Consider the following 27,336-nt stretch of genomic DNA (forward strand, 5'->3'; position numbering starts at 1 on the left):
TGCCCAGTTTCTTCCCAAAGGCCAGGCACCCTGTACCGCAGGCTCCCACCAGGACCGTGGCTCCTCATGTCAAGGACGTCCCTCGCCCTCACCCCACAATTACATTGCACAGAACTACAAATTCGTCTTCTTTCTAAGTTCTAATCTAAGTTGAAAATTGACCACAGCTGATCTGTCAGAGATTAGCTAGCTAATGTCCTTATAAGGAATTTATTCTATAACCTGCTTCGTTCATGTGGTTTCCTTATCAACCCAAGCCCAGGTCCTTCAAATCAAGGATGTCAAAGATCACAACTGCATCAGAACTTTGATACCTCATTGCCATTTTCAATTTTCTAAACCATGTTACATTGTGTGATGGAGCCACTCGCTCAGGGTCTATAAAAAGATCCAGCCAAAACGGAGGGGAGAGGAGGGGAGGGGAGGGGAAGGTTTGATAGACTTACATCTGGGTACACTGACTCCCTATAGCCCCATCAACGGGCCAGCAAGAGGTCTGCGTCCACGCTGAGTGCAGCTGCCTCTCCAGCCCTTCCTGGGCTCCCTGGCTGTTGGCTCACGGTCTAAGCCGGTGTGGACCAGGCAGCCAGAGCCCATCAGCTTGGGGAGGGGGCGGTGAGGAACAGCGAGGGGATTTAAGAGAAGGGAGGGCATGGAGGAAGAAGAGGGGGGTGGAGGAGTGAGAATGTGAGAAAGAGGCTGGAAGAAGGAGGGGCTGCCAGAGGGGGACAGGGGAGAGAGGCGTGTGGCAGGCAGAGTTCTAGGGTGGTCTCCGAGATTCCCGTCACTGCTGTACACGCTCTACATTCTCCTCTCCCCTTGAGTGTGGCCAGAACGGTGAGTATGACAGATGTCACTCCTGTGACTGGGTTACATTATACTGCAAAGAGAAATGCACTAGTAATGAAGGTCCCTCATCAGCTGACTTTGAGTTCATCAAAACAGAGCTCCAGGGCGGGCCTGACCTCATCAGGTGAGGCCTGGAAAAGTAGGCCTGGAGGTCAGACAGAGACTCCTGACGGCCTCGCAAAAGCAAGCTGCCACGTGCGAGAGGGCCTGTGAGGGGTCGCATGACAAAGAATGAGAGCGGCCCAGCTGATAGCCAGCAGGAAAATGGAACCTCAGTCCCACAACCGCAGGACGTGAATGCCACCAACAACCATGTGAGCCGGGAACAGGGCTCTGAGCTTCAGAACGGATGCAGCCTGGCCGAGACCTTGACTGCAGCCTTGGGAGACCCTGAGCAGAGGGACCCCGTAGGCTGTGCCCAGACCCCTGACCCACGGGAACTGTGAGATCATCAACGTGTGCTGTTCTAAGCCGCCACATTTGTGGGTATCTGTCACGCAGCAGCAGACAACCGACACGAGGCGGTGAGGTCTGGGATGACTCCTGCTCACCCAGCGTGGGTGCCCCTGTGACTAAGGAGCCTGAGCCCCGGCACGCCCACCTCCTCCCCAGCCTGTCCGTCCAGCCCCCTCCTCTGCTCGAACTCCTCTCGGGACCGGAGCAAAGATCCTCGAAGAGACCACCTCTAAGAGCAGGTGGTCCCTGCCACCTGAGACGGCCTCCCCACCAGACTGGCAGGCCTCCAGAATCACGTCCCATCAGACCCCAGCTACTCTGGTGGGCCTCTACCCACCAGCAAAGGGCTCCCGTCGTGGCCCACCTCCTCTCTGGGCCTCACGCCCACCCAGCGTGTCTGTCCTGTCCATGAGAACAACCCCCGACCTGAGGGACCTGGGCTTGGGTTGACAAAGGGACCACATGAATGAACCAAGTTACAGGACAAGCTCCCTGTGAGGACACGAGCTAGCCAACCTTGAAGACAGATCGATGTGGCCAAGCTTCACCTTAGATTAGAATGTGGAAGGAGATAAATAATTCAGTAGAGTTTCAAATGCTTGCAGTCACCGCCGTATGAAGCACCTACATCTCACAGGATTCTTCCATGACTCACATGCGGGGAGCAAGGCTCTCGTAACACAGGAAGTGGTAACAGCCATGCTTGCTTCTGGGACGCTGGCTAAAAGCTAACGGGTACACAAGCCAGCGTCTGAAGGGGCACAAAACCTATGCACAGCCAACTTCATCAGCACGGAACCAGTATCAGCAGAATCACCCCGACACAGCCTGCGGTGCCTAAGAGAAAAACCGCACAGAGCTCTGACAACACACTTCACTCTAAGACGCTGACGTTGCCAAGAACACAGAACAGCGAGACACAGAGCGTCACAGGTGCTGCTCATTTAAGACAGCATCAGAGGAAACGTCCGGTAAGATCAGGCGTCCAACGAACAGAAAGTACGAAATAGCGATGGTCCACCCTGGTGACCTGCAGGCACGAGTTCATTCCCCCCAAAACTTCCAGGGAGGCCCAGCCCTGCCCGCCAGGTGCCGACCGTCAGGCGAGCGGTTCCAGGGGTCGGTGTGCCCCCGGCCAGGGCTTCGGTGATGCAGGACAAATCCTTTGCGGACCGACACTTTTGTAAAATATAAACTCACACGCTTGAGGTCACGGCCGTGTCGCACCGTTTGAGTCTCCAAATGCACACTTTCACTTTCTGTCCCTCGCCTGCAGGGGACTGCAGCTTCCTGGCCATCAGGACCCCAGCGCAGGCCTCGCGGCACCGCCGAGACTGCAGGGGAAGGGCTCTCACCGTGCCGTGTGGGGCCCCAGTCTCAGGGGCGGCACACAAAGCTCTCGGGGACCACGTACAAGTGACCAGTGCTACGGTGGGTGAGAAACCGTGCTGGGGCTGCTCTGCAGGAGAACGTAACCCGTCCGGTGTCGGGAAGGCGTCCTGGAGGACGGGAGCCCGAAGCCAACGCCGAGGAGCAGGAGGAGAAGGCCAGGCGAGGGGGCGGGCGGCAAGGGGCCAGCACAGGGCGGCGGAGTCCCGAGGGCCCGGCTGCCCGCGCCAGCCTCAGCCCTGGTACCTGGAACCTTACCTTGAAGGAACGCGGAACCACTGACGGGTCTGAAGAAGGCAGAGCACAGTGGGGTCTGACTCTCGCTTTAGAAACGTGGCTCTGGCTGAACGTGGGGAGCAGGACCGGGGTGGGGAGGGCGGCGTGAGACCCGGGAAGTGAGGAGAGGCTGCTTCTGAGCCGGGGTAGCCCGAGAACATGAACCACGTGCCAAGGACGAGCGGAGAGGCGACAGGGCCCTGGAGGGAACGTCAGGAGCCCAGGGTCCCAAGGAGGCCCACGTGGCCCCAGGAGCCAGCCCGTGCCACGTCGGACGCCACTCACCCAAACCCGAACCCAGGCACACGGTCTGCTGACGCCTCCGGCCTCGGAGGTGGGGCATTTCTCCACCCTGACCCCCTCCCCGCCGCGCTCCCAACCTCAAGGGAGACGACAATGGCCGAAGGGAAAGGATGGAGCAAAGGAGACGGACCTATGGCATTTAGGGTACAAACGATAAACTGCACAGGGCTGTAAAACAAGGTTTGGGAAACGAGACCGCCCAGGCTCCCCCTCCCCCCGCCCCCGATGGCTGTCAGCTCCCACTGGAGGTCAAGGTCAGTGGGTCCTCCACTGGCTACCAAGCCCCAGGCCTGCTCGCTGTGACCGCATGGCACTGGCAGGGCCGCGCGCCCCCCCAGAGCTTGGTGGCCGGGCCGGTCCTGCTGCCCGTCCCTCAGCCCACTGTCCTCGAAAGGGGCTCTGGAGCAGGCGTAGCTCCGGACCCCAAATCCTCCTTTTTTGGCCCAAGACCATCTTTGTTGAGATACACACTGAGACATTCAAGGATGACGTGATACGGCCTCGCTCAGGTGGGGAGAGTGGCCGTAGGCTGGCAGCTGTGGGGCTGGTGGCAGGAAGGGGGGCCCTTGTGCCCCAGCGGCAGCCCCTGGGGCTTGTGAAAGATGCAGAGTCTCCAGCCCTACCCCAGACCCGCTGAGTCAGGGCCTCGGGTGCGGCCAGTCTGGGCTTCCACCCGCCCCCAGGGAGCTGGCTGCTTCCCCCAGCGCGAGGACCTCTGCCTTCTGTTACCCCATCGCCGCTTGGGTATGTTTGACATTTTTCATAATAAATAGCAAACATTTTCTGAAGGAAGGAAGGGGGTGGGGGAAGGGAGCAGAGGCTGAAAGGGAGAGAAAGAGAGAGAGGGAAAGAAATGAAGAAGCCCCAAGGCCAAGCTCACTGCCGCGAGAAGGTCGCCTGGCGCCATTGCTAAAAACCCTTGCGGTGTTGACCCCCAGCCGTCACCATCGGGCCCCCCTCCCTGTTCCCGCGCACCTCCAGCATTAGGGAGGAGGGGAGGGAGGAGCTGACCCAGCCGGGCCTCCTCTGACGAGATCCAGGCTCCCTGGCTTTCTCAGGACCGCCCAGTGTTGGTGGGGAACGAACGCCAGAGTCCCAGCCCCCTCACAGGGGACACAGCCCCCCAGGATCCTACCGTCCTGACCTGGAACCTCATAAACAGAGCTTTACAGACACGGGGCTTTAAAGCAAGGCACCCTTTGATGGTGGAGATGGTTGGGAAGAGAAGATTCCTTTTATCACCAAAGTTGCCTCCTAATAATTCTAAAAAGCTGAACGTTGATTCCAAAGTTCCACTTTTACATTTTATTTTGCCAGAGATAAATAAGACAACACTCCGATACTAAGGTGATATGTATGGTCTGAGAGATGCTAAAAACACACAAAGAAGCACAAGTCTGAGCCCCAGGGCCTCCTAAACAAATGGCTAAAAGCAGCCAGGGGCACCCAGCCAGGGTCTGGGACACCCGCCCTACAGCGCCCTGCAGGTCCAGGGGTGGAAGCATGGAGGCCACCGGCCAAGGGCCCGGCCCCAGGGGCGCACATGCTGGCTGAGGAGGTAGACAACCAAAGTGATGCTTCCCTCTGAAATGCCCTCTCTCGGCGGCCTAGACCCGGGCTGGGCTGGAGAAAGGCTGGAGGGTTATGTGAAAACGTCACCGGCAAAAACAGGAGTTACACTGGTGATGGGTCTCTGCACTAGGCCGAGGGCTTGGTCAGCTCTAGTTCTAGATCGGACCACAGAGCAGAAGTGGATTCTACCAGAGCGGGACACAAAAGTCAGCGGATAAACAGATGCACGCCTGTTCTACCAGTGACCCTGACAGGCCTCCTGCTCGGAGCACCAGAAACTCCCAGCTGCAATAAAACTGTCTTCCAGAGACAACGGCTGCTCCTTTCTTCAGGGTCAGGGAACTCAGGGACAGCCCCCTGCTTGGCCTGGGGATTGAGCAAAACTAAGAGAGAAGTTACGCACCAGGCCGGGAGGAGAAAGCCCTGGGTGAGACGTGCCCTGCCCTCCGAGCCGGGCCCCTGCACAGCTTCCTTCCTCCCTGAACTCCTGTCTGTGCTGGAGGTTTTGTAAGCAGTGGCGGACACTGCCCGAGGGTGCGGCAGCCACACACCGCCCCCAGTACCCTGCACCCCAATTCCAGTGACGTCGGGGGCTCTAAGAGCTCTGATAATATCTGTATCCTTTTGTGGCTCCTACCCGTTCAACCCCACATCATGATCTTCGGAAAGCAGAAACGCGATAAACACTGGTGGAACCGAAGTCCTGCCTGCTTGGAGAGGACAGAGGTGCCCAGGACGTAGTCTCAACAGCTTTCTAAAAAGCCCCACACGACTTCCGGAGTCCTGACTCTGCATACTTCCTGAGCTTCGAAGCTTTCCTGGGATTCGAGCACGGTGTGGAATTCTAGATCCCAAGACCTCTCACCCCGCAGTCCCAGAAAAAGTTCTTATTCTGTTCTTAAGTTCTCCTGGGGTTCCAGAATTCTACATGGAAGCTGGAAGGGGTTTATGAGCCGTAACTCTAGGACGACTCTTGAGAAGTGGGCCTGAGCGGCTTTCGTCATTTCCTCCACCTGGAAGGAGGAAGGCCTGGAGCCTGGAAAGGCACCGATGTGATGCCGTGGGAGCTGCTCCCAGTCTGCCCCGCAGAGTCCGGGGAGACTTCCTGCTCTTTACTGACGTGCCAATCAGTGACCCTCATGCTCTGTGATGGCAGGATTTTCTTCAGGCCACGTGATATGTTACCACTGTAGTTTATAACCTCTTGGGAAAAGTTAAAGGATGAATTTAAGGTTCACTCATGTGAATATAATAGGAATATCATGCAGTTGAAGCCTGCAGTGTGACAAAGAACTGGTTCTGTTTAGAAACAAGCAGGGGCCCTCTGTCTCCACGTGTGACTGTTCCTGGGAATGAGGAAGGACTACAGCTCCTGTTGGGCAAGGCTGAAATCTCAGAGTCGCTGGTGGACACACACAGCCCCGTGTTAAAGTGATTTACAACATGCTGCAGACGGCGCAAAGGAACCATGAGGCTGTGATACAGAATCCCTTTCCTGACTTGCCATTTTTTTTTTCTTTTTTTCTTGAAGTAGGATTGAGTTACAATGTTGTGTTAGTTTCAGGTATACAGCAAAGTGATTCAGTTATTTTTTTCATATCATATTCTATTATAGGTTATTACAAGATATTAAATATAATTCCCTGTGCTGTAAGATATATCCTTGTTGCTTATCTATCTTATATACAGTAGTTAGTATCTGTTAATCCCAAACTCCTCATTTGTTCTGCCTCCCTCCCTCCCTCCCCTTCCCTTTTGGTAACCATAAGTTTGCTTTCTAAGCCTGTGAGTCTGTTTCTGTTTTGTACATAGATTCATTTGTATTATTTTTAGATTCCACATATAAGTGACATCATATGGATTTGTCTTTCTCTGTCTGACTTCACTAAGTATGACAATATCTAGGTCCCTCCATGTTGCTGCAAATGGCATTATTTCATTCTTTTTTTTATGGCTGAGTAATATTCCATTGTGTATATATACCACATCTTCTCTCCATTCCTCTGTCCATGGACATTTAGGTTGTTTCATATCTTGGCTACTGTAAATAGCAATGCTATGAACATTGGGGTGCATGTATCTTTTTGAATGAGAGTTTTTGTCTTTTCTGGATATATGCCCAGGAGTGGGACTGCTGGATCATATGACAACTCTATTTTTGGTTTTTAAAGGAACCTCCATACTGTTCTCCACAGTGGCTGCACCAACTTACATCCCCACCAGCAGTGCAGGAGGGCTCCCCTTTCTCCACACCCCCTCCAGCATTTACTATTTGTAGACTTTTTAATGGTGGCCATTCTGACTGGTGTGAGGTGATACCCCATTGTGCTTTTAATTTGCATTTCTCTAATAATTAGCAATGTTGAGCACCTTTTCATGTGCCTGTCGGCCATCTGTATGTCTTCTTTGAAGAAATGTCGATTTAGGTCTTCTGTCCATATTTTGATTGGGTTGTTTGTTTTATTGAGTTGTATGAGCTGTGTGTATATTTTGGATATTAAGCCCTTGTCGGTCGCATCCTTTGCATGTATTTTCTCCCAGTCCGTAGGTTGTCTTTTCCTTTTGTTTATGGTTTCCTTTGCTGTGCAAAAGCTTTTAAGTTTAATTAGTTCCCATTTGTTTATTTTTGCTTTTATTTCTTTTGCCTTGGGAGACTGCTTTTGGGAGATCTAAGAAAATATCGCTATAATATGTCAGAGAATATTTTGCCTATGTTCTCTTCCAGGAGTTTTATGGTGTCATGTCCTATATTTAGATCTTTAAACCATTTTGAGTTTATTTTTGTATACGGTGTGAGGGAGTGTTCTAATTTCACTGATTTACATGCAGCTGTCCAGTTTTCCCAGCACACTTGTTGAAGAGACTGTCTTTTCTCCACTGTATATTCTTGCCTCCTCTGTTGTAGATTAATTGACCGTAAGTGTGTGGGTTAATTTATGGGCTCTCTATTCTGTTCCATTGGTCTATATGTTTGTTTTTGTGCCAGTATCACGCTGTTCTGATTACTGTAGGTTTGTAGTACTGTCTGAAGTCTGGTAGGGTTAGGCCTCCAGCTTTGTTCTTTTTCCTCAGAAGTGCTTTGGCAATTCTGGGCCTTCTTTGGTTCCATATAAATTTTAGAATTATTTGTTCTAGTTCTATGGGTATTCTGTCATGGGTATTTTGATAGGGATTGCATTAAATCTGTAGATTGCTTTGGGTAGTATGGCCATTTTAACAATATTAATTCTTCCAGTCCAAGAGCATGGGATATCTTTCCATTTCTTTGAATCATCTTCGGTTTCCTTAATCAACATTTTATAATTTTCAGCAGATAGCTTTTTTTTTTTTTTTAAACCTTGGAGTCGTCTTTTATTTATTTATTTATTTGTTATTTTATGGCTGTGTTGGGTCTTCGTTTCTGTGCGAGGGCTTTCTCTAGTTGCGGCGAGCGGGGGCCACTCTTCATTGCGGTGCGCGGGCCTCTCACTATCGCGGCCTCTCCCGTTGTGGAGCACAGGCTCCAGACGCGCAGGCTCAGCAATTGTGGCTCACGGGCCTAATTGCTCCACGGCATGTGGGATCTTCCCAGACCAGGGCTCGAACCCATGTCCCCTGCATTGGCAGGCAGATTCTCAACCACTGCACCACCAGGGAAGCCCCATGCAGATAGCTTTTATTACCACCTTGGTTTAAGTTTATTCCTAAGTATTTTTTTTTGACGTGATTTTAAACAAGATTGTTTTTTTACTTTATCTTCCTGATACTTCCTTATTAGTGTAAAGAAATGCAACAGATTTCTGTATATTAATCTTGTATCCTGCTGCTTTGCTGAATTCATTTATTAGTTCTAACAGTTTCTGTGTGGAGACTTTAGGGTTCTCTATATAGAGTATCATCTCATCTACAAATAGTGACAATTTTACCTCTTCTCTTCCAATTTGGATACCTTGTATTTCTTTTTCTTGTCTGGTTGCTATGACTAGGACTTCCAATACTATGTTGAATAGAAGTGGTGAGAGTGGGCATCCTTATCTTGTTCCTGAATTTAGCGGGAAGGCTTTCAGCTTTTCACCACTGAGTGAAAACCCACTGGCTGTGGGTTTGTCGTAAATGGCTTTTATTATGTTGAGACATGTCCCCTCTGTAACCACTTTGGTGAGCGTTTTTGTCATGAATGGAATGTTGAATTTTGTCATATGCTTTTTCTGCATCTATTGAGATGATCATGTGGTTTTTTGTCTTTCCTTTTGTTGATGTGGTGTATCACATTGATTGATTTGCGTATGTTGAACCATCCTTGCAACCCTGGAATGAATCCAACTTGATTATGTGTATGATCCTTTTTATGTATTGTTGTATTTAGTTTGCTAATATTTTATTGAGGATTTTTGCATCTATATTCATCAAAGATACAGGCTTGCAATTTTGTTTTTTTTGTAGTGTCTTTGTCTGGTTTTGGTGTCAGGGTGGTGGTGGCTTCATAGAATGAATTTGGGAGTGTTCCCTCTTCCTTTCAGTTTTTTTGGAATAGTCTGAGAAGGATACCTATAATAAGTTTTTCCTTGTATGTTTGGTAGAATTCCCAAGTGAAGCCATCTAGTCCTAGACTTTTGTTTGCAGGGAGGTTTTTTGTTTGTTTGTTTTTAGTTACAGATTCTATTTCACTTCTAGTAATCAGTCTGTTCAAATTAGCTGTTTCTTCCTGACTCAGTTTTGGGGCACGCTGTTATGTTTCTAGAAACTTGTCCATGTCTTCTAGGTTGTCCAATTCGTTGGCATATAACTGTTCATAGTATTCTCTTATAATTCTTTGTATTTCTGTGGTCTCAGTTGCTATTTCTCCTCTTTCATTTCTTATTTTGTTTATGTGGGTCCTCCCTCTTTTTCTTCTTGGTGAACCTGCCTGGAGGTCTGTTGATTTTGTTTATTTTTTTAAAAAACCAGCTCTTGGTTTTATTGATCTTTTCTATTTTTTAATCTCTATTTTATTTATTTTCTCTCTGGTCTTTATGATTTTCCTGAGTTGACTTTGCTACAGGAAGTGGCAACAGCTACCAACTTTTGTTTTCTATGTAAACCCCCAACTCCTCATATGCAGCAGATTCTAAAAATAGTTTGCTATTCAAAGCAACCAAGCAGACTGGGCAACGCGTTCCCCTGCACAGGCAGGGACAGGAGAGGGCGCGTATACCAGCTGGCAGCTCAGAAACAGTGGTGATCCTGGCCTCTGTACCACATGTGTCCACTGCCCCCGCGTCCCTCAGCTGCCACGTGCATTTTACTCCACTCTCAACATCTCATCTTTCCAAACCCCTTGCTCAGGCAATCACGGTAAGTTCCCCCACGAGGGGGCCTGCTCTTTTCAGCCATGACTGTAATTATGATGGCCACGGAGAAGAAGGCACTGTGGGATGACAGTTGTCAATGGGGGAAGGGCCAACGCTTGAGAGGGCATTCTGGAACTGTTGGGGGGGGGGGTGCTGGGAACTCACAGTGATTGGAGGAGGGGACTAATGGCATTTAGGGGGCAGGGCGTGGTATGCCAACCATCCTGTACTCAGGCCCGCACAATGAGGAACTTTCCCATTGGCTACTCAAGCAGATAGAAAAACCACATTATAACTTTCAGACCTACAAATTCATTCCAACTCACTTATAAATTCAAAATACATTCTGAGTAGTTTTAACATACACTGAATATTCCAGGAATGCAATCTGCATGGAAATCAAGGGAAGATCACACATGGCTTTGTTCAGAACCTTCCCAAGAGTTACTCTCAATATTCACATTCTGTCACTGCAATTTACTTTCATTTTATTTCTTTTTAATGTTACAGTTAAAACATTATATTGACTTGAAATTATGTGTGAAGGGAGATTTTACCACCTGGGAACTTCATTTCAGGTTAGTAATAAGGATGTTAAAAACTTGTTATAAAAAAGGGGCATTGGGTCTGACAGAGCTGCAAACCACAGTTTTAAAACTTCGGGGTGGGATGGGGGGGAATGAACCCCTCTACTGCACGGCCATGCTTGTTGAAACAGCCCAGCCACAGGTTCAGGGCACAGGTCTGGGGGCCAGTGCTTAAGCCACAAAATAAACAAGACACGTTATCAATTTTACTTGACGATTTGGAGGACATAAAGTTAAGGACTAAATTTTAACTGGTTATTTAAAATACTATGCTTCCATCAAAATCAAATCAGATGAGTTATGGACTGTAAAATGATCACGGAATTTTATGATAAAACAGCAGCCTCCAAAGAAGCCTCTACCTCGCAAAGCCACTTTACGTCACTGCTTGTTAGGAGCCGGCTCGTGGGGGACCAGTTGGAAAAGCCACCTCTCGCGGCTGTGACTGTGGTGTTCTCAGCGGGGCCCTGAGTTTCCGAAGACAGAGACTGTCCAGAGAGGGGTCTCAAGACCAAGCTGCCAGCGCCGGCTCTGCTGCTGACGCATTACGTGAACTGGACAAACTGCGTCACTTTTGAACACTAGCCGTCAACACCGGGGGGCAAGGGGACCAGGTGACGTGACCTCTGGGTGCTCCCTTTGCCTCTGAAATGCTATGTCTCTACACTGGGGTGAATTCTTTGCACCCTGAGACTGTCCGTAGAGTTCTCTTTCCCCATTTTGCTACTGGAAATCTCCTGACTTTGCTTCTCGGAAAAACATACCAGAATAACAAACATTTTAATCAGGAACAAAATTATTCACATTCCTTTATCGAGAGCAGACGAATAACATTTACCTATTCAAACTTCGCAACACAATCTTTGGCTTAACAACGACCCACGCTCAAGCTGATGAATAAAAACAGTGCACAGGGCTTCCCTGGTGGCGCAGTGGTTGAGAATCTGCCTGCCAATGCAGGGGACACGGGTTCGAGCCCTGGTCTGGGAGGATCCCACATGCCGTGGAGCGACTGGGCCCGTGAGCCACAACTACTGAGCCTGCGCGTCTGGAGCCTGTGCTCCGCAACAAGAGAGGCCGCGATAGTGAGAGGCGCTGCACGCGCACCGCGATGAAGACTGGCCCCCACTTGCCTCAACTAGAGAAAGCCCTCGCACAGAAACAAAGACCCAACACAGCCATAAATAAATAAATAAATAAATAAAATTTAAAAAAACAACAAAAAAACAGTGCACAGGACTTCCCTGGTGGCACAGTGGTTAAGAATCCGCCTGCCAATGCAGGCGATGCAGGTTTGAGCCCTGGTCTGGGAAGATCCCACATGCCGTGGAGCAACGAAGCCCGTGCGCCACAACTACTGAGCCTGCACTCTAGAGCCCGCGAGCCACAACTACTGAGCCCGCGTGCCACAACTACTGAAGCCTGCGTGCCTAGAGCCCGTGCTCTGCAACAAAGAGAAGCCACCACAACGAGAAGCCCGCACACTGCAACGAAGACCCAATGGAGCCAAAAATAAATAAAATTAATTAATTAAAAAAAAAACACAAAACAGTGCACAGCATCTCCCATGCAAATAAAGTTCTCTTGTTGTTAATACTTTTAAAATTTTTTTCTGAGATGAGCGATGCTCACACTTCCTTCAACAGTCTCAACACACTGGAGTTACAAGCGAGGGCGTGATGGCCACAAATGACCTTGTGTGTGCCCGGCAGGACCGACGGGTGACAGGCAAGAGCGGCCTGGCCTCACCTGTGCAGCTCTCCAGGTGACAGGTGCCCTCCAGCCAATGCCTCCGGGCTCCATACCCTTCACTTCACCCGCTCCACTCAGGGTCTTCCCTGCCAACTTCACACCTTTCAGGTGACACAAAACACTAACACTGTTCCTTCTCGGAATAAGGCTGGACCCTCCGGCAGCTCCACACTTTCCCACGTAGGCCGCACACAACTACTGACAGCCTTTCCTATGCTCAAGTGATTCTCCTGGAACCGGCTAGGAAAGAGCCGGAAGCCGTCATTTCCATCCTCAACAAGCTCGTCTGTCTGGACGGCGGGGAGGAGCTCTACAGCACGCAGGGATGAGGCTGGTGCCCAGCGGCTCCCAGCGTGGCGTGACACAAGTGACAGCTAAAAAGGTGGTACAGTACGAAAAATAGAAAAATAAAAATGTCTGCAGCTCTGCCATTTCTACTATTCCTTTCCTTATTTAGAAAAAATACAGTTCATTGAGTGTTCTTTTGTCTGAAAAACTACCAGAAATAGAAAGGAAACGTTAATCCAATGAAGACTTCTCAGTACGCACTCCGGAGCAAGGTCTTGTGTCCTAACAGGCTGCCTTAGTAAAAAGAAACCCTTCAGCCCTGATACTGGGGTTGTGAGGCCCCAGGGCTGCAGAAGAGAGCCTGACAAGAGCAGTGATACTCGCTGACTGCCTGCCAGACCTGCCCGAGCATCGTGTACGGTGGTGACATCATCAGCACCAGCTCTGAAGCAGCAGGGCTGGGTCTGAACTGGCCCCACTGCCTGCTGGCTGTGTGGCCTTGGGAAAGTCCCCTGAACTTTCTGAGCCCGTTTTCTCTTTATGTGTAAGTGGAGATAACGAAACTACCTCTGAGGTTATGCAAGGGGAAGGGAAGACTTCTACAGAAAACACTTAACAGGGCTGACACGGCAGGGGTTTGGGAGATGCTACCTACTGTTACTACCTACACAGTGTCTTCTACAACGACAGTGTGAATTCAGCTCACAGGAGGTTTAAAAGCACCGGGAGAAGACAAACATGCTGAAGCACTCACCAGGAGAAAGAGTGCTGGGGAAATTTCAGAGGACGTAGGTGGAGATTCCCCACCCACACCAAAAGCCCACTCCTATTTCTCTTCCCACAGGAAGACTACACACCCACTGGCCAGAGATAGTAAAACAGATGTGAGGATCAGAAATGATGGTGCTTTGATAAGCTCTATTACACAAACACATAAATGAAACGTTGTAGTTAAAACGAAAAGTAAATCTTCCTTATAGTAATTTAAACTACAACTAGAGTAGTTGTACTTTAGCGTCCAAACAAAACTATTTATACGGCTTTAAAGTTGTCAAGTTACAGTATTAAGGAGAAAACCACTTGAAACTATGGCCCTCCCCCAAAAGAATACATGAGGCGCAGAAAGGGGATTTTAGAGGTGGTCTGCAATCAAACACATGGCAATTCTGAATCACTTAATCTTGGATGTAGTCAAGATAGTGCTTTGTTTAACTTAGAAGAAAGAAGTTCATTTACTTAATTTTATCTAGACTGTCTGAATAATGAAAGTTCTGGTAAATCCATTCCATGAAAATATGGAAATAAGCTGCTTTAAAACACACACACACAGACTAAAATTTGGGTGGCCCAGAGTAAAAGCAGTAAAGTAATAAATATTCCTCTTCTCCCTGACCCACGTCTAACATATATTGAGAGGTAACAGGCTTACTGCCTTAACAGGTTAGTATTTCGAACCTTATGGCCAATGGAGCTCCAAGATTAAAACTTTTAAATATGGTCAGATATTTCGGAAACATTGGCATATGAGTAACTAGTCATAAACATTTCCTTTCAGTAAAGATGTTTAATAAATAAATAAATAAATAAAGTCTGTGGGTTCTGGAAAAAAAAAAAAACACATTTCCTTTGCTGAGTCACACAGCCTGATTTTTCAGGGATAAGAATTTCCTCTTGAACATTGCCTTTTGAGGAGCAAACACAGCGCACCAACATGTGGCCTCATAATTCTGTAGAAACTAGATAAGGACCAAACTCTAATCAGGTAATACACCAATCAACTTTGCCTGAAAACACTTCAGCCGCTATAAATAACTCGATTTCCTGTGCTCACTGTAAGTGGCAGTTTAGACGGCAGGGTTGACAAAAAGTTTGCTAAGGAGGCTTCCACTACTTTGATATTAGTTCAGGCTGAACAGAAACTAACCCTTAAAGAAAAAGGGAAGTTGAGTCTCCATCTTTGCCCTAGTGGGACACTCTTGCTACTATGAGAAAAGACCTAACTTAACTGTTTTTATACCTTAACTGTTTGGGGAAATGATTCACCTAAAGCAAACCATGATTCCAATGCTCAAAGGTCTTCTGTTGAGCCCAGCAGGGTCAGCCCCCCAGCACTGTGTTAACCCCCCCCGCCCCGTTCATCCACATGTCCCCTCACCACCGGGACCTGGGGACCTGCGCACTGGTACCTACAGTAAGATGAGACTTGGGGGTCCACGTTCTACCCTGACAGCCTCTCTCAGGATGGGGCTGGTCGTCTGTGAGGACTTAGTGCTAATCAGTATGTGGAAAACGACCAGAGGTGACACAACCCGGCACGAACATGGGGAAGTTTCAAAAGTTAAAGAAACATGGTTTCTACACTGTCCTCTCCTGCAAGGAGCCTGGACTTCCTGCTCGGATCCTGCTTTTTTCTTGGCCCCGTGAGATGGAGCTGGATGAATCCATCTCCTCCTGCCAACCCCAGCTCTGGCCTCACACCCAGGTGGCCCCGGCCCTCCTCCTCCCCGGAGACCCCTGATCCCGGGACACAGGGTCTCTGGGCGCAGGACACAAGCCGGCACAAGCCAGTCTGAAATGCCCACCGTTCTCCCGCTGGAACGCTACCGCCCAGGGTGGCTGCTGGGCCACTCCTTCTGACACATCCCACCCCACTGGCCCTTCAGCAACCGTTTCCTTTTCAACCATTAACCTCAGAAAACAGTTCTGCTCTAAAAAAGTTTTTGCTGCTATTTACTTAAGCAAGTTCATAATTGATTACTGAAAACCCCTAGGACCAAATGTGTTTCAGAATTCAACATTTTTGGATTTTAGAAAGGTAACAAGATGCATACACCATATATTCTGTAACAACCCAGAGTAACAAGCCCTTAGTCAAGAACCTTAACACGCCGGCAGAGAAATGTACGAATATTCACACTAAGAAGAATAAAGACTGAAAATAGCCTCCCATCAGCCAAATGGGACCTGGGGACCTTGGCACAGATACCTACAATAAGATGAGACTTGGGGGCCGCGAATAGCCTCCCATCACTGCCAAATGAATACTGCTAACAACTTACAAAAAAGAGAAACAACTTCTGATTTTCAGAGCTTACTGGATCCTGGAACTGGGGGTAGGAGAAGGTGGGCTGTGCCCACCGAGCACCTCCTCAATCAGCAGCTGTTCCGGTCTCTTCTGTCACCAACTCCCAGCAGCATCTCTGTGAAGCATGCATCTCAACCAGATCCAGTCCCAGGGTTAAGTTAAGGGTTAATGAGACGGTGCCGCCAGCGCCTTCGGGTGACAGGTGTTATTTCTACTCCTGCCTCTGACGGCCTGGTGCTCCCTTCCTCACATCCTGTTCTCCATGGTCACTCTTTTCTTCTCCTTGCCCAGCAGTTCATTCCTCTGAGCTCAAATCTTGCCCAGGATTAACATCAGCCTGTTCTTGCCATCTATGGTTTGCCTAGGCGGCTCCTTGGGAGCTTGGGCATCTCTCAGCGGCATTCCCATCCTTCTTTCTTCCAAGGGCCCTTCCCTGATGGTGATTCAAGGATCTCTCCGTAGGTTCCCAACTAGGTTAAGGGGTAGGAACCAGCTCCAAAGGTCTGGTCCGGGGGTGGAACGTTAAGTCAGGTCAGAGGAGCACACTAACGAGAACCTTAAAAATATCCACCTGACTGTCCTCAACAAGGAATGTAATTTTCAAGTGCGTATTCATCAGAATCTGTTTCTACTCCCCTCTCTGGTGTTGACCGGGAAGCTCAGGGCGGGGCAGTCTTATTCATCTTGAATCTTCCACAAACACTCAGTAGGTGATTAATTCCTACCTGGTGAAGGAGTGATTATTTGGGGTTCACACTTTTATCAAGGTTCCACACAGGCCGGATAAAGTGGAAATCTAGGGTCTCTCTCTCCCTGTCTGCAGTACTAACTTAATGATGTGCTTCTTTTCCAAACTGCGCCCTTTCACCTTTAAATATTCCCATTCGTCATCAACCACAAGCCACATGAAAAGGGGTAGTTACAAACCTTCCCCACCTCACCCCCTGCCCGATTTTAACACCAAACTACTCCCACATCCATGGTTCCAACGCTGGGTGTTGAGCCGGATAACTGCAAAATCCCCCAGAGGGAGGATCCCCTCCGGACCCGGAGACCCCAGGAGACCAGCCAAAGTGGATCTGGGAACTGGGGTCCTCGGGGGAACTAGAGAAACCGGGTGCAACCCATTGGTTCTAAGGCCCAGCGCAGGGCAAGTGCTCCAAGCCACCCAGCCACTGGGGGTGCCAGCCTCAGAGTGAGGGCACCGTCTCTGGGCACCAGTTCCTAGGTGCTGTATTTTGTAAAACATCAAACTAGCAGTTCTGGGCGAAACTCTAGACCACGCGCAGGTCTCACACCTCGGCTGGATCCGCGGCCGAGTCACGCAGCTGGGCAGAGCCCGTCAAAAGGCCGTAACTGCGGGCAGAGGGGACCAGACGAAGTTCCTTTCCGTCCGGCTGAGGGGCGCTGCCCAGGGAAATGTGCTTTCCAGGGCGCAAGAGGGGGTCAGTGCACACCGAGCCGCGAACTGAACCGAGAGCAGGCCACCCCCCCCGCTCATGCTCGCGTGGGGACGTTCGTTTAAGGGGGTCCCCGGCCAGGCGAGGCAACCCCACACCTCCCCGGGGCACAGATGATTGCGGCGGAAGGTGCCGCCTGCCCTTGGCCCCTAGAACATCAACAAGGACCAAACACTGGCAATCAGAACCAAAAGTTTCGAAAATGTGTCTTCTTCTTACCAGTCTCTGAGCTTCTGGGCTCAGACAGTCTATTTCCTGGTTCTGCGCGGCCGCAGGGTTGGTCATCCTGCCGGCTGCAGGTCCACCTTCTCACACAGCAGGGAAAGGGAACCAACGCCCGGCTCCCCGGATCCGCGGGCGGACCGGCTCTCAGCGCAGCCGCATGCCGAGAACGGCGGGGCTACTGCCCGGAGACAGATCCGCGCGTCGGGACGGGAACCTCGCCCTTCCCGAGGCGGAGGCGCGCCTCCGCGGTTCCGGGGCTGGGGCGCGGCCGCAGGGGCGGGGCGCAGGTGGCCGGAGCCCAGGAGCCCGCGGGCCTGGGGTGGCGGCGCCCGGGAGAAGAGGAGCTGGGGCCGCCGCCAGCCCACCACCCACGAGGGTCCCGCCCGCCCCGTTCTCAGCGCGCGCTCCTCCCCGCGCCCCAGCGCCGCGGTTATTAATCACCACCCAGCCCTCCTCCGCCCCCCACCCGAAAGGCGGTGGGGAAAAAGGACCCCAGCCGGCCCCGCCCACAGCCCCGTCGGCCGCCCACCCACCCGCCGAGAGAGGGCGAGGGGAGAGGCCTCGGAGGACGTGGGGGAGCGGGGAGGCGCCCGCGCGTGGCCTGGGTCGCCCTGGGGAGGAGCCTGCGCGGGGGCGGGTTCTGCGCGAGGGGCGGGGTCCTCTGGGGGAGGAGCCGGAGCGGGGCGGGGTCCCCGGGGCGGGGCCCGCGCGGGGGCGGGGCGGACTGCCCCGCCAGACCCCGCCCCCGCCCCCTCGCCGTCGGTGCTGGGCTCCCGCCCCAAGGTGTTCTCCAAATTCAGGCCGAAGTGAGCTTCCGCGGCCGCGACGACCTCGCCTTGGCCCCGCAGCACCTGCTGGTCGGGGTACCCAGCTAACGCGTCACCCGGAGAAAGGGCCGGCTTCCAGGGCGCCCACACCGCGCGGCCCGCGGGGGTGAGAGCAAGCATCCGAGGGCCGGTTGCGGCCCCGCCCGCCTCCCCCTCCGCACGCGGCGGCGAAGAACGCGGTTTGGCGCGGATGCGGCGTCTCAGAGCCGGGGGGCTGCACCGGCCAGGGATCCGGCGGGAGGTCGTGCGGGGCAGGCGCCGATCCGAGGTCCCCGCCGGGCGCCGCGCGGAGAGGGCGCGGAGAGGAGCGTCCAGCGGCGGGACGGGGCCCCGGCCGCCCAGCACGCGCTTCCTGCAGCCGCAGAACTCGAGTCGCTCGTTCTTTAGAAGTCCTACATGCAAAGCAACGAAACGTCTCCTGACCTCGCCAGGCCGAAGCAGAAGCGACGGGCAGGAAGCGACGCAGATTTTCATCGGAATGCCAACCTGCCCCGGCCCAGCCCGCTGCCTGTGGCGCCTGGAAGCTTCCCGCGCCCCCCTGCCTCCTACCCTGCGTCCAGGCGGCCCCGGGCCCTTCCTGCCCATGCCCTGGGGGCACGTTTTCGGAGGCCGTTCTCAGAAAGACCACCTCCCCGCCCCCGAAACGAGAACTTCAGTACAGAGCGGCTGGGCCTAATTCTCTGCAAAGGCGGCTCCAGCGAAAGCCTCGACAGACCGCAAATATACATTTAAATGTTACAGTCCCCCAGTTCCCCACTCTCTGCCCCACTCGCCTCCTTCTCGGTAACACGTTAGCGCAAGGCCCGTGTGCACTCGCCTTCCCGCTCTGGCTTCAGGGCAGGGGGCTCTGGAAGGAAGGGTGTATGTGTCGGGGGGCGTAGGGGGGTGGGGCACAGAGAAGGTTCTGAGGGACCGAGGTCCTAACCTAGGAGAGAGTAGGGACAGCAGAAAAGCAAGGCCGAGTAAAGACCCGAAGTGGCCTCTGCGGGAGAAACAGCAGGATTCCACTCTGATGAGCGGGAATACAGCGCCGAGCCTTGCCGGATAGCAGCGTTAGGTTGGCAAGAATAATTTTCAGAGAGATTGAAATGCAAACCTTTAATACCTTGTTTTCTTGCTATGACACTTTTAAAATATGTCAGTGCGTTACAGTTCTTGATTCTATAGAGTTAAACTAGTTGGCAAAAATAATTTTAAGCTGTTCTACATAAACAAGTACGGGACTTAGGGAATCTATGGTGGAAAGCAAAGATGATTTTCGTTAAGAGCTCCACAGATGAGAATGATAGCCAGTTAATAAAATCGCCTTCTGGGAGTCTTCAGTTTGAATATTCTGATCTAGATAAGCAAATTCTAGAGCTACTTGCCACCTGGAACCTTATGACCACCTCTCCCTGAGCAGGGCACAGGGAACAGGCTTCTTTTGTCCTGACTGTCACAGGGCAATGCCTGTAGACACCTGCACCCTCCCCAGCTCCCAGGTGGCCGTCCAATGGCTACTTATCAGATTTATGAAAACCACATAGGGAAGGGGTTACGTGGCTCTGGAATTAAACCATCTGGCTCAGTTCTTGGCTCTGCCACTTACTGTGGGATCATGACTAAGTCATGTAGCCCCTGTGTCTCGAGTCTCATCTGAAACATGACAGTGATGATGAAAGTGCCCAGGGCGGAGGGGGGACCCCCACTGAGCGCAGTCAGGGGAGCCGCCCTGCTGCCCCTCAGCCCACTCTCTCCTCCTGGCCTCCAGGCGCCCAGGCCTTCCTGCCCTTCTCCGCAGCGGGAAGGAAGCTGGGCAACGACAGGTTTAAATGGCTGAGAACCGGGAGAGATTGTGGGTAGCCCCAGAGAAGACAACAAACCCGCAGCCTCCACAAAAGCTGTGAGAGGGCCTGCCTGCAGGACACGATCACGGGGGAAGAAGCAACTGGTTGACTAGTTTTATTCCCAGGAACAAACTAACAATACCAACAATAAAGTAATGACAGTAAAGGCACAAGAGAGTTCTGATTCTACTAAGCAGTAGCAAATTAGAGAAAACTGCTTTGCTAACTTCCTTCTAGATGAGAGGCCTCTATGTTCTGACATGTGTTCCAGCCCAGCCGTACCGTGAAGATGGCTCAGACCCGTCCCAGCTGTAGGGAAATGTCAGTCTATATTTTAAGTGGTGCTGAATTCACACTTCTTGGTGTTACTTAGACCCGGGGGCTCCAGAACAAAGTGTAGAGGGTCTAGTTGCCTTCTGTTCATTTTGACATAAGTAGCTCTCTAGTGAAAAGGGCCCCTTAGGAAGCCCCTTCCCAGGCAGTCTCCACCCCCTTTGTTTAAACTCAGCAAGGCCACTTGGGAGGATGATTGCTGAGCGACTGGAGCCTACAAACGTGGTGCCGGGAAAGTCCATGCGGAAGTCAAAGAAAGTGACATTTTGCAGAACGGAAACCATGGACGGGCACTGGTATATTTTTACCCCAGTGCTCACACCTCTAAAGGCCACTCGGCCGAATAATCTAAAGCCTTTAGCTTGAGGAAGACAAAACTAAAACCACCTAAGAGTGTCAGGTGAGAAGAAATCAGACAAGAAGCCCCAGGTTTTAAGTGTCCATCGACAGATGAAAGGATAAAGAAGATGTGGCGCATATATACAATGGAATATTACTCAGCCGTAAAAAGAAACGGAATTGAGTTATTTGGAGTGAGGTGGATGGACCTAGAGTCTGTCATACAGAGTGAAGTAAGTCAGAAAGAGAAAAACAAATACTGTACGCTAACACATATATATGGAATCTAAAGAAAAAAAATGGTTATGAAGAACCTAGGGGCAGGACAGGAATAAAGATGCAGATGTAGAGAATGGACTTGAGGACATGGGGAGGGGGAAGGTTGAGCTGGGACGAAGTGAGAGAGTGGCATGGACACATACACACTACCAAATGTAAAATAGCTAGCTAGTGGGAAGCAGCCGCATAGCACAGGGAGATCAGCTCGGTGCTTTGTAACCACCTAGAGGGGTGGGATAGGGAGGGTGGGAGGGAGACGCAAGAGGGAGGGGATATGGGGATATATGTATATGTATAGCTGATTCACTTTGTTAAAAAGCAGAAACTAACACACCATTGTAAAGCAATTATACTCCAGTAAAGATGTTAAAAAATAAAGAAGCCCCAGGTTTCCATCCTCAGAGAGGTTGGCGGAGAAACCCAGGGCACCTTTGAATGGTCTGAGCAGCATGCGGGCTGGGGAGGGGTGAGGAAGCGGGTGGCCATCCATCCGGACTGCACCAGTGTGGGCCCAGGGTCTTTATATAAAGAGCTGTGAGGTCAATGACAGGTTCAGTTTTCCCTTCTTTCGGTCAAGATCCCACTTCTAGCAGGTGGACTCTATTTCCAGCCCCTTCCAAGCTTTTGGGCAGTCACTGACCTGCAAGCACCTAGTCACTGTTTAAACCCAGGGACTCTGTCCTGAGAGGGACCTTAGGTTTTGTGGATGTGGTGCTCTGAGCCCTCTCCACAAAAGTGTAATGTCCAAAATCTCAAAAGCAGTTCTCTGATGTGCAATAAGATTACGTGGAGGAACTTAATTTCTTAAGGGACCCCTAGAAGAGAACAAAAGGTAAGGAGAATGATCTAATTTTGCTCTAGGAACCTCAGACTCATAGCTAACCAGCAAATGCCACAACATTTAACCACTTTGGGGTCACACCCAAACTTGGTTTACTGGTCTTCATGGTGTTGGGCTGCTTCTGGGTTCACTAGCTTTGCCTCCTGCTGTGGTTGGTGCTAAGTGCTAGAGCAACGGAGACAAACCCTTCCAGGATGTAGCACAAGGCAGAGGGCAGGCAGGGGAGGGCAGAGTGGTTCCTGGCTGCACCCCTAGTTAATAACGCACACAAAGCCATTTTCCAAGTCACAGCCATAACAGCTGTTTTTCATGAACATGAATCCCTAGCCATACTGATTACAGCAGAATAAACATCTCTATATTACTCCTACAAACAGTGAGCTTACATGTATGTTATAACTTTAGATGGATCCTTCTGACTAATATAAAAACCGCTTCATATTATAAAGCTGGTTCATGAAGTGATTACCGAGATTTGCACGGCACCTTTCAGTTTACAAAGCATTTTACACAGGCACACCTCAGAGACATTGTGGGCTCGGTTCCAGACCACTGCAGTAAAGTGACTATCACAATAAAAGGGAGTCACACGAGTTTTATGGCATCCCAGAGCATATAAAAGTTATGTCTGCACTACCCTGTAGTCTTTTAAGCATGCCAGAGCATTGTGTCTAAAAAACAAGGTACATACCTTAATTTAAAAATACTTTATTGCTAAAAAATGCTAATCATCATCTGAGCCTTCAGCAAGCCATAATCTTTTTGCTGGAGGAGGGTCTTGCCTCTGCGTCGGTGGCTGCTGACTGATCAGGGTGATGGGTGCTGAACGCTGGGGCGGCTGCGGCGATTTCCTAAAATAAGACAATGAAGTTCGCTGCATCGAGTGACTCCTCCTTTCACGAACGATGTCTCTCTAGCACGCAATGCTGTTTGATAACATTTTACCCCCAGTAGCACTTCTTTCAAAATTTGGAGTCCATCCTCCCAAACCCTGCCGCTGCTTTATCAACTCAGTTTATGAAATATTCTAAATCCTTGGTGGACATTTCAGCAATCTTCACAGCGTCTTCCCAGGAGCAGATTCCATCTCAAGAAACCACTTTCATAGCAAATCCACAAGAAGCAATCCCTCAGTCATTAGCTTTATCATGAGATTGCAGCAATTCAGTCCCATCTTCAGGCCCCACTTCTAATTCTAGCTCTCTTGCTGTTTCCACCACATCTGCAGTTATTTCCTCCACTGAAGTCTTGAGCCCCTCAGAGTCGCCCATGAGAGTTGGAATCAACTTCTCCCCAACTTCTGTTAATGCTGATATTTTGACCTCTTCTGGTGAATCACAAATGTTCTTAATGGTGTGTAGAATGGTGACTCCTTTTTAGAAGGCTTTTAATTGACTTTGCCCAGACCCATCAGAGGAATCACTATCTATTGGCACCCATAGCCTTATGAAACATATTTCTTAAATACAAGGTTGCTACAAACCTTCTATTTGTAAAAAAACACAGTATCTTTGAAACACAATAAAGTGAAGTACAATAAAACGAGGTCTAGGCAGGTGTACACACACGGAGGCCCACAAAGGTTGTATAACTTGTCCACAGAGGCACATTGGCAGAGTGAAGTCAGGTTTTTAACCCAAGTCCCTGCTAAAAGTCCAAGCCCTTAGCATCCGGCGCACTGCCTGACACAGAGGTGCCCCCTCCCCCCAGCCACCCAGGGATCCTCACTGGGAACAGACAGTCACCAGACAGGCTGTCTCCCTGGGCTGAGCCTGGACCAATAAACCCATCTCCTGCTCCAAGGGTGTTGGCAAAGCAGTGCATGTACCCAGGTCCAGGCCGTAGCTCGCTCTCCTGGTAAGACCCAGGGCACTGGTAGAAACATCAAATGAGGGAGCCAGTCCCTGCCTGCCATTCACAGAGAAAACTGTACCCCACAGTCAGCTGGCCCAGATCAGGCCCACGGTGAACTTGACACTAGGGCCTGGGTCCTGACTGCCTCCAGCGGACGGAAATATTGGGGGCAAGAGTGGCTAGAAAGCAAGAGAGCTCGTTTCTAGCATACAAACAGCTCCTGCTTACTGAGCACACGCCCTGTGTTGGGTGTCCTACAACCACATACTTCACACTCACCGCTGCCTGTGACTCAGTTCTCACTCTCCCCGGAGACGATGAGTGGGCTCTTCCAGAATGGGAGCAGGTGCCCACCTCACAGATGGATGGATGGATGGATGGATGAATGATTCTCCCAGGAAAATGGAGGACTTTGATAGTTTATCATTAACTCTCATTGACCTTAAGTATTTTATATTTTTGGTAGCAACTGAGAATAGAAACTCTCTTTTTAAAACGGCATGACTTTTGGATTTTTTTTTTTTTTTTTTTTTGCATAACTACCTGGCACGCAGCAATTCACCACACTTTTTTTGCATCTAGTATATATTTTGAAAATCCCTTTGGATTTTCTAAGGAAGGTGATGAGCTTGAGTTTTGGTTGGACTGAACTTGAAGTGGGGCAGAAAGCCTTGAGGAAGGTGTCCAACAGGCACTTTGGCACCAGAAGTATGAACCGGTTTAAGGTGGTGATAAAAATGGTAGCATGCATATAACAGAAAAGAGGCTGAAGGAAGGAATCTGGGGACTCCTACATTTAATGAATAAGAGAGTGTCAAGAACAAGCCAAGACAGACAACGGGTAGTTAGGGAAACAGAAAGTTAGAGGCCCCTTCTGGAAGCCACTATTCAGAAGGCTGGCGTGAATACTGGTGTTAAGGTAGATGGAGTGAAGAGGACAGGGTCGAGAAAGCTTTTAATTTGCAACTAGAAAAACACCGGCTATTGTATCCTCTTACTGAAATTCTACATTTAAGCATTTTCAATGGTTCATGCACACAAAATAAATGGCACGTTACAGCCTCGGAGGAAGACAGAATCAAGAAGGTTTTGGGTGGGGAGAGATTTGTTCATGTGTTCATCTGTTTTTAAGGATGGAAGAGACTTGAGCCAGTTTGGAGGCTGGAAAGTGGGAGTTAAAGGAGATTGAGCCAAAACATGGTGGGCGTGTGGGAGACGGTTGACTAAGGGACAATGGTGAGGGCGTTTCTGGACTTTCAGGATTTGGCCCAATTCTGAGCTAAATGGGGATGAGAAAACCAAAGTGGCCAGGAGAGGACAGATAACAAGAAGCACAGTCCTGGTGCAGAGACTGTGGACACAGAACTGAGGGACGAGGAAGGGTGGGAGTAGCAGAGATTGAAGGACCCGCCAGAGAGCCGCCTCTGGTCCAGCCAGGGTGATGCTGTTTTCAGTGCCTGAGCCCAGAGCCCTTCCATGGGGCTCCAGAAGGCCCAATAATGCTGCCGCAGGGCAAAATCTGTCCACATTTAAAATAATTTCTAACTTATTTTACTCTGGAATTAAGTTCATCTCCAAAAGTGTCCAGCAGTAAGTCCATAGCAATCTTGGAGGAGGAAGGGATGTATCCATTTTTTCAATCCATTCCTCAGAACTGTTGACTCTTAAGACCAGACCAGATGATCACAGAAACCCCCCCCCCCGCCCCCGTATATTGTGACTAAGGAAATGGCCACAAACACCTCCAATAAAGCACCTCTGAGGAAAACCAATTCTATTTCTCATGAACACAGCACACTGCAAATACCACCCAATTATTTTCTAAAAATACTGAGAACAAAACAACTCAAATCCATTACATATTTCTCAATCATATAGGAAAAGACTTTGAAAAGTCCCTGTAAGTCAACCCTAATGCAAAGAAAAAATATCTATATATGCACTCAGAATAGTCCATTTAAGAAACTTTTGATCAGAATAGATAGTAAAATAGGGAAAATAGGCTTTACTTTCAACAATTGTATTCACTAGCTAACAGAACACCTCACTGATAAGAAATAAATGAAATGCTTCAAAATATATTTAGGAATATAAAATGATGGTTAAAAAAATAGAAGCAAAATTTCTTCTAGATGCTCACCGATTTATTTGGCTCTGGCCTCAGTAATCTTGCCTATGAGTTTAACATTCTAGGAGAGAGAGAATGTGCCTAACAATCAGAGCCATGAAACAAATCTTTACCCTGCTAGCTGAAAAATCCAGAAATCAATCAGGCTACAAATGTGATTGACAAATGTCAGTCACAGAAAGGAAGTGCGGGGAACACAGGAGCTTATAATCTAAATTTAAACAGTACCCATAGCAAATAGGGAAATTTGAGGGCAGATAGGATGAATTCAAAGGTTTAAAATCCAGGCACTCCTACTAAACAGCTTGACTTGAAGACAACCTGACCTCAGGACAGACAAAAATATCAGAAGTAAGCAACCTTCCAACCTAAGGTACAGAAATTTCTAAAACAGCATCCCTAAAATAATCTTTCTAAGAAAATGAATTTTCCTAAAGGAAAATAAAGACTGTAACACACTTTAGCACAGCACTAAAAACACATGCCCCCACCCTAAAATAAGGGTTTTCCCATCTGCATTTTAGCCCCTGAAACAAAGGGCAAAGAAAAGTCATCAACTGTTAGCCTCCAGGAAAGTACCAGACTATGGGTACCTTTTTTATCATCAATCCATATGAACCAGATATCTTTCCAGCAGACTTAACATAGAACATAAAAGCCTCACCTTTGAAAAATGAAGATTTTAGATGAACTTCAAGAGAAGTTTAAGGAAGAGCGAAGAACAGCCATCTGGAGAGACGTGTTTAGTATGAGAGTGGAAATTCTGGAATAACAGGAGATCAAATAGCCACTCCTGACCACGTCACCTCTGCGTGCCAGCCGAGAGGTCAATTAAAGGCACCTTTATACCGGCCACCTCACTGGGCAGCTTCGACCCGCCTACCTTAATGGAAGGGCGTGGTTCCCTAGCCCATTGTAGATTTTCCAAATGCCTCTTCTGACCCGTGGGTTTGACTTTAGTTACTGAGATTACACTGAAGCCCCTTCCTCTTATCCCCACTTCTGTTGAGGCATTTGTATTAAATATGGGGTGAGACTTTATGCGGAAACTCTAATATAAATATGGAGCAGGGTTTCTTAATAGCGGCACTATTGACATTTTGGGTGAAATAATTTTTTGTTGGGGGGCCGTCCTGTGCATCAGAGGACGACTAGCAGCATCCCTGGCCTCTACCCACTAGATGCCAGTAACGCTCTGCACCCTACCTGGATAACCGAAGGTGTCTCCAGACGTTGCCGCATGTCCTCTGGGAGGGAAAGAGAACCCTGTTGAGAACCCTTGATCTAGAGGGTTTGAGCCTTCATCCAAGGTACCCACACCGTAGAAGGACACTGACTTATCAACTTACATAGACAAG

At 49.8% G+C, this 27,336-nt stretch overlaps 1 protein-coding gene and 1 long non-coding RNA gene across 51 annotated transcripts in view; one reads left to right on the forward strand and one right to left on the reverse strand.

The window, feature by feature from the left end:
- LRRFIP1 (LRR binding FLII interacting protein 1) overlaps positions 1–27,336 on the reverse strand; it is a 147,453-nt gene that overhangs the window by 69,079 nt on the left and 51,038 nt on the right. For 3 of the 50 annotated variants that reach the window (XM_082395923.1, XM_082395929.1, XM_082395965.1), the window contains exon 1: positions 17,546–17,934. The exons of 38 other annotated variants lie outside the window; for them this stretch is intronic. In XM_082395923.1, the coding sequence (XP_082252049.1) occupies positions 17,546–17,611 (66 nt within the window). In that variant the 5' untranslated portion in view covers positions 17,612–17,934. Of the gene's footprint in view, positions 1–17,545; positions 17,936–26,642; positions 26,663–27,336 lie in introns of those variants that run through there. 9 more of the 50 variants (XM_082395956.1, XM_082395953.1, XM_082395920.1 and 6 more) reach the window with 7 other exon arrangements.
- Positions 18,183–19,693, forward strand: LOC309630603. The gene is made up of 2 exons (XR_014245831.1): positions 18,183–18,484; positions 18,769–19,693. It is a non-coding gene; the product is annotated as an uncharacterized lncRNA (long non-coding RNA).

This window comes from Balaenoptera borealis (genome assembly GCF_965194805.1).
Source record: "Balaenoptera borealis genome assembly, chromosome: 6".
In the NCBI taxonomy this organism is placed as follows: Eukaryota; Metazoa; Chordata; class Mammalia; order Artiodactyla; family Balaenopteridae; genus Balaenoptera; species Balaenoptera borealis.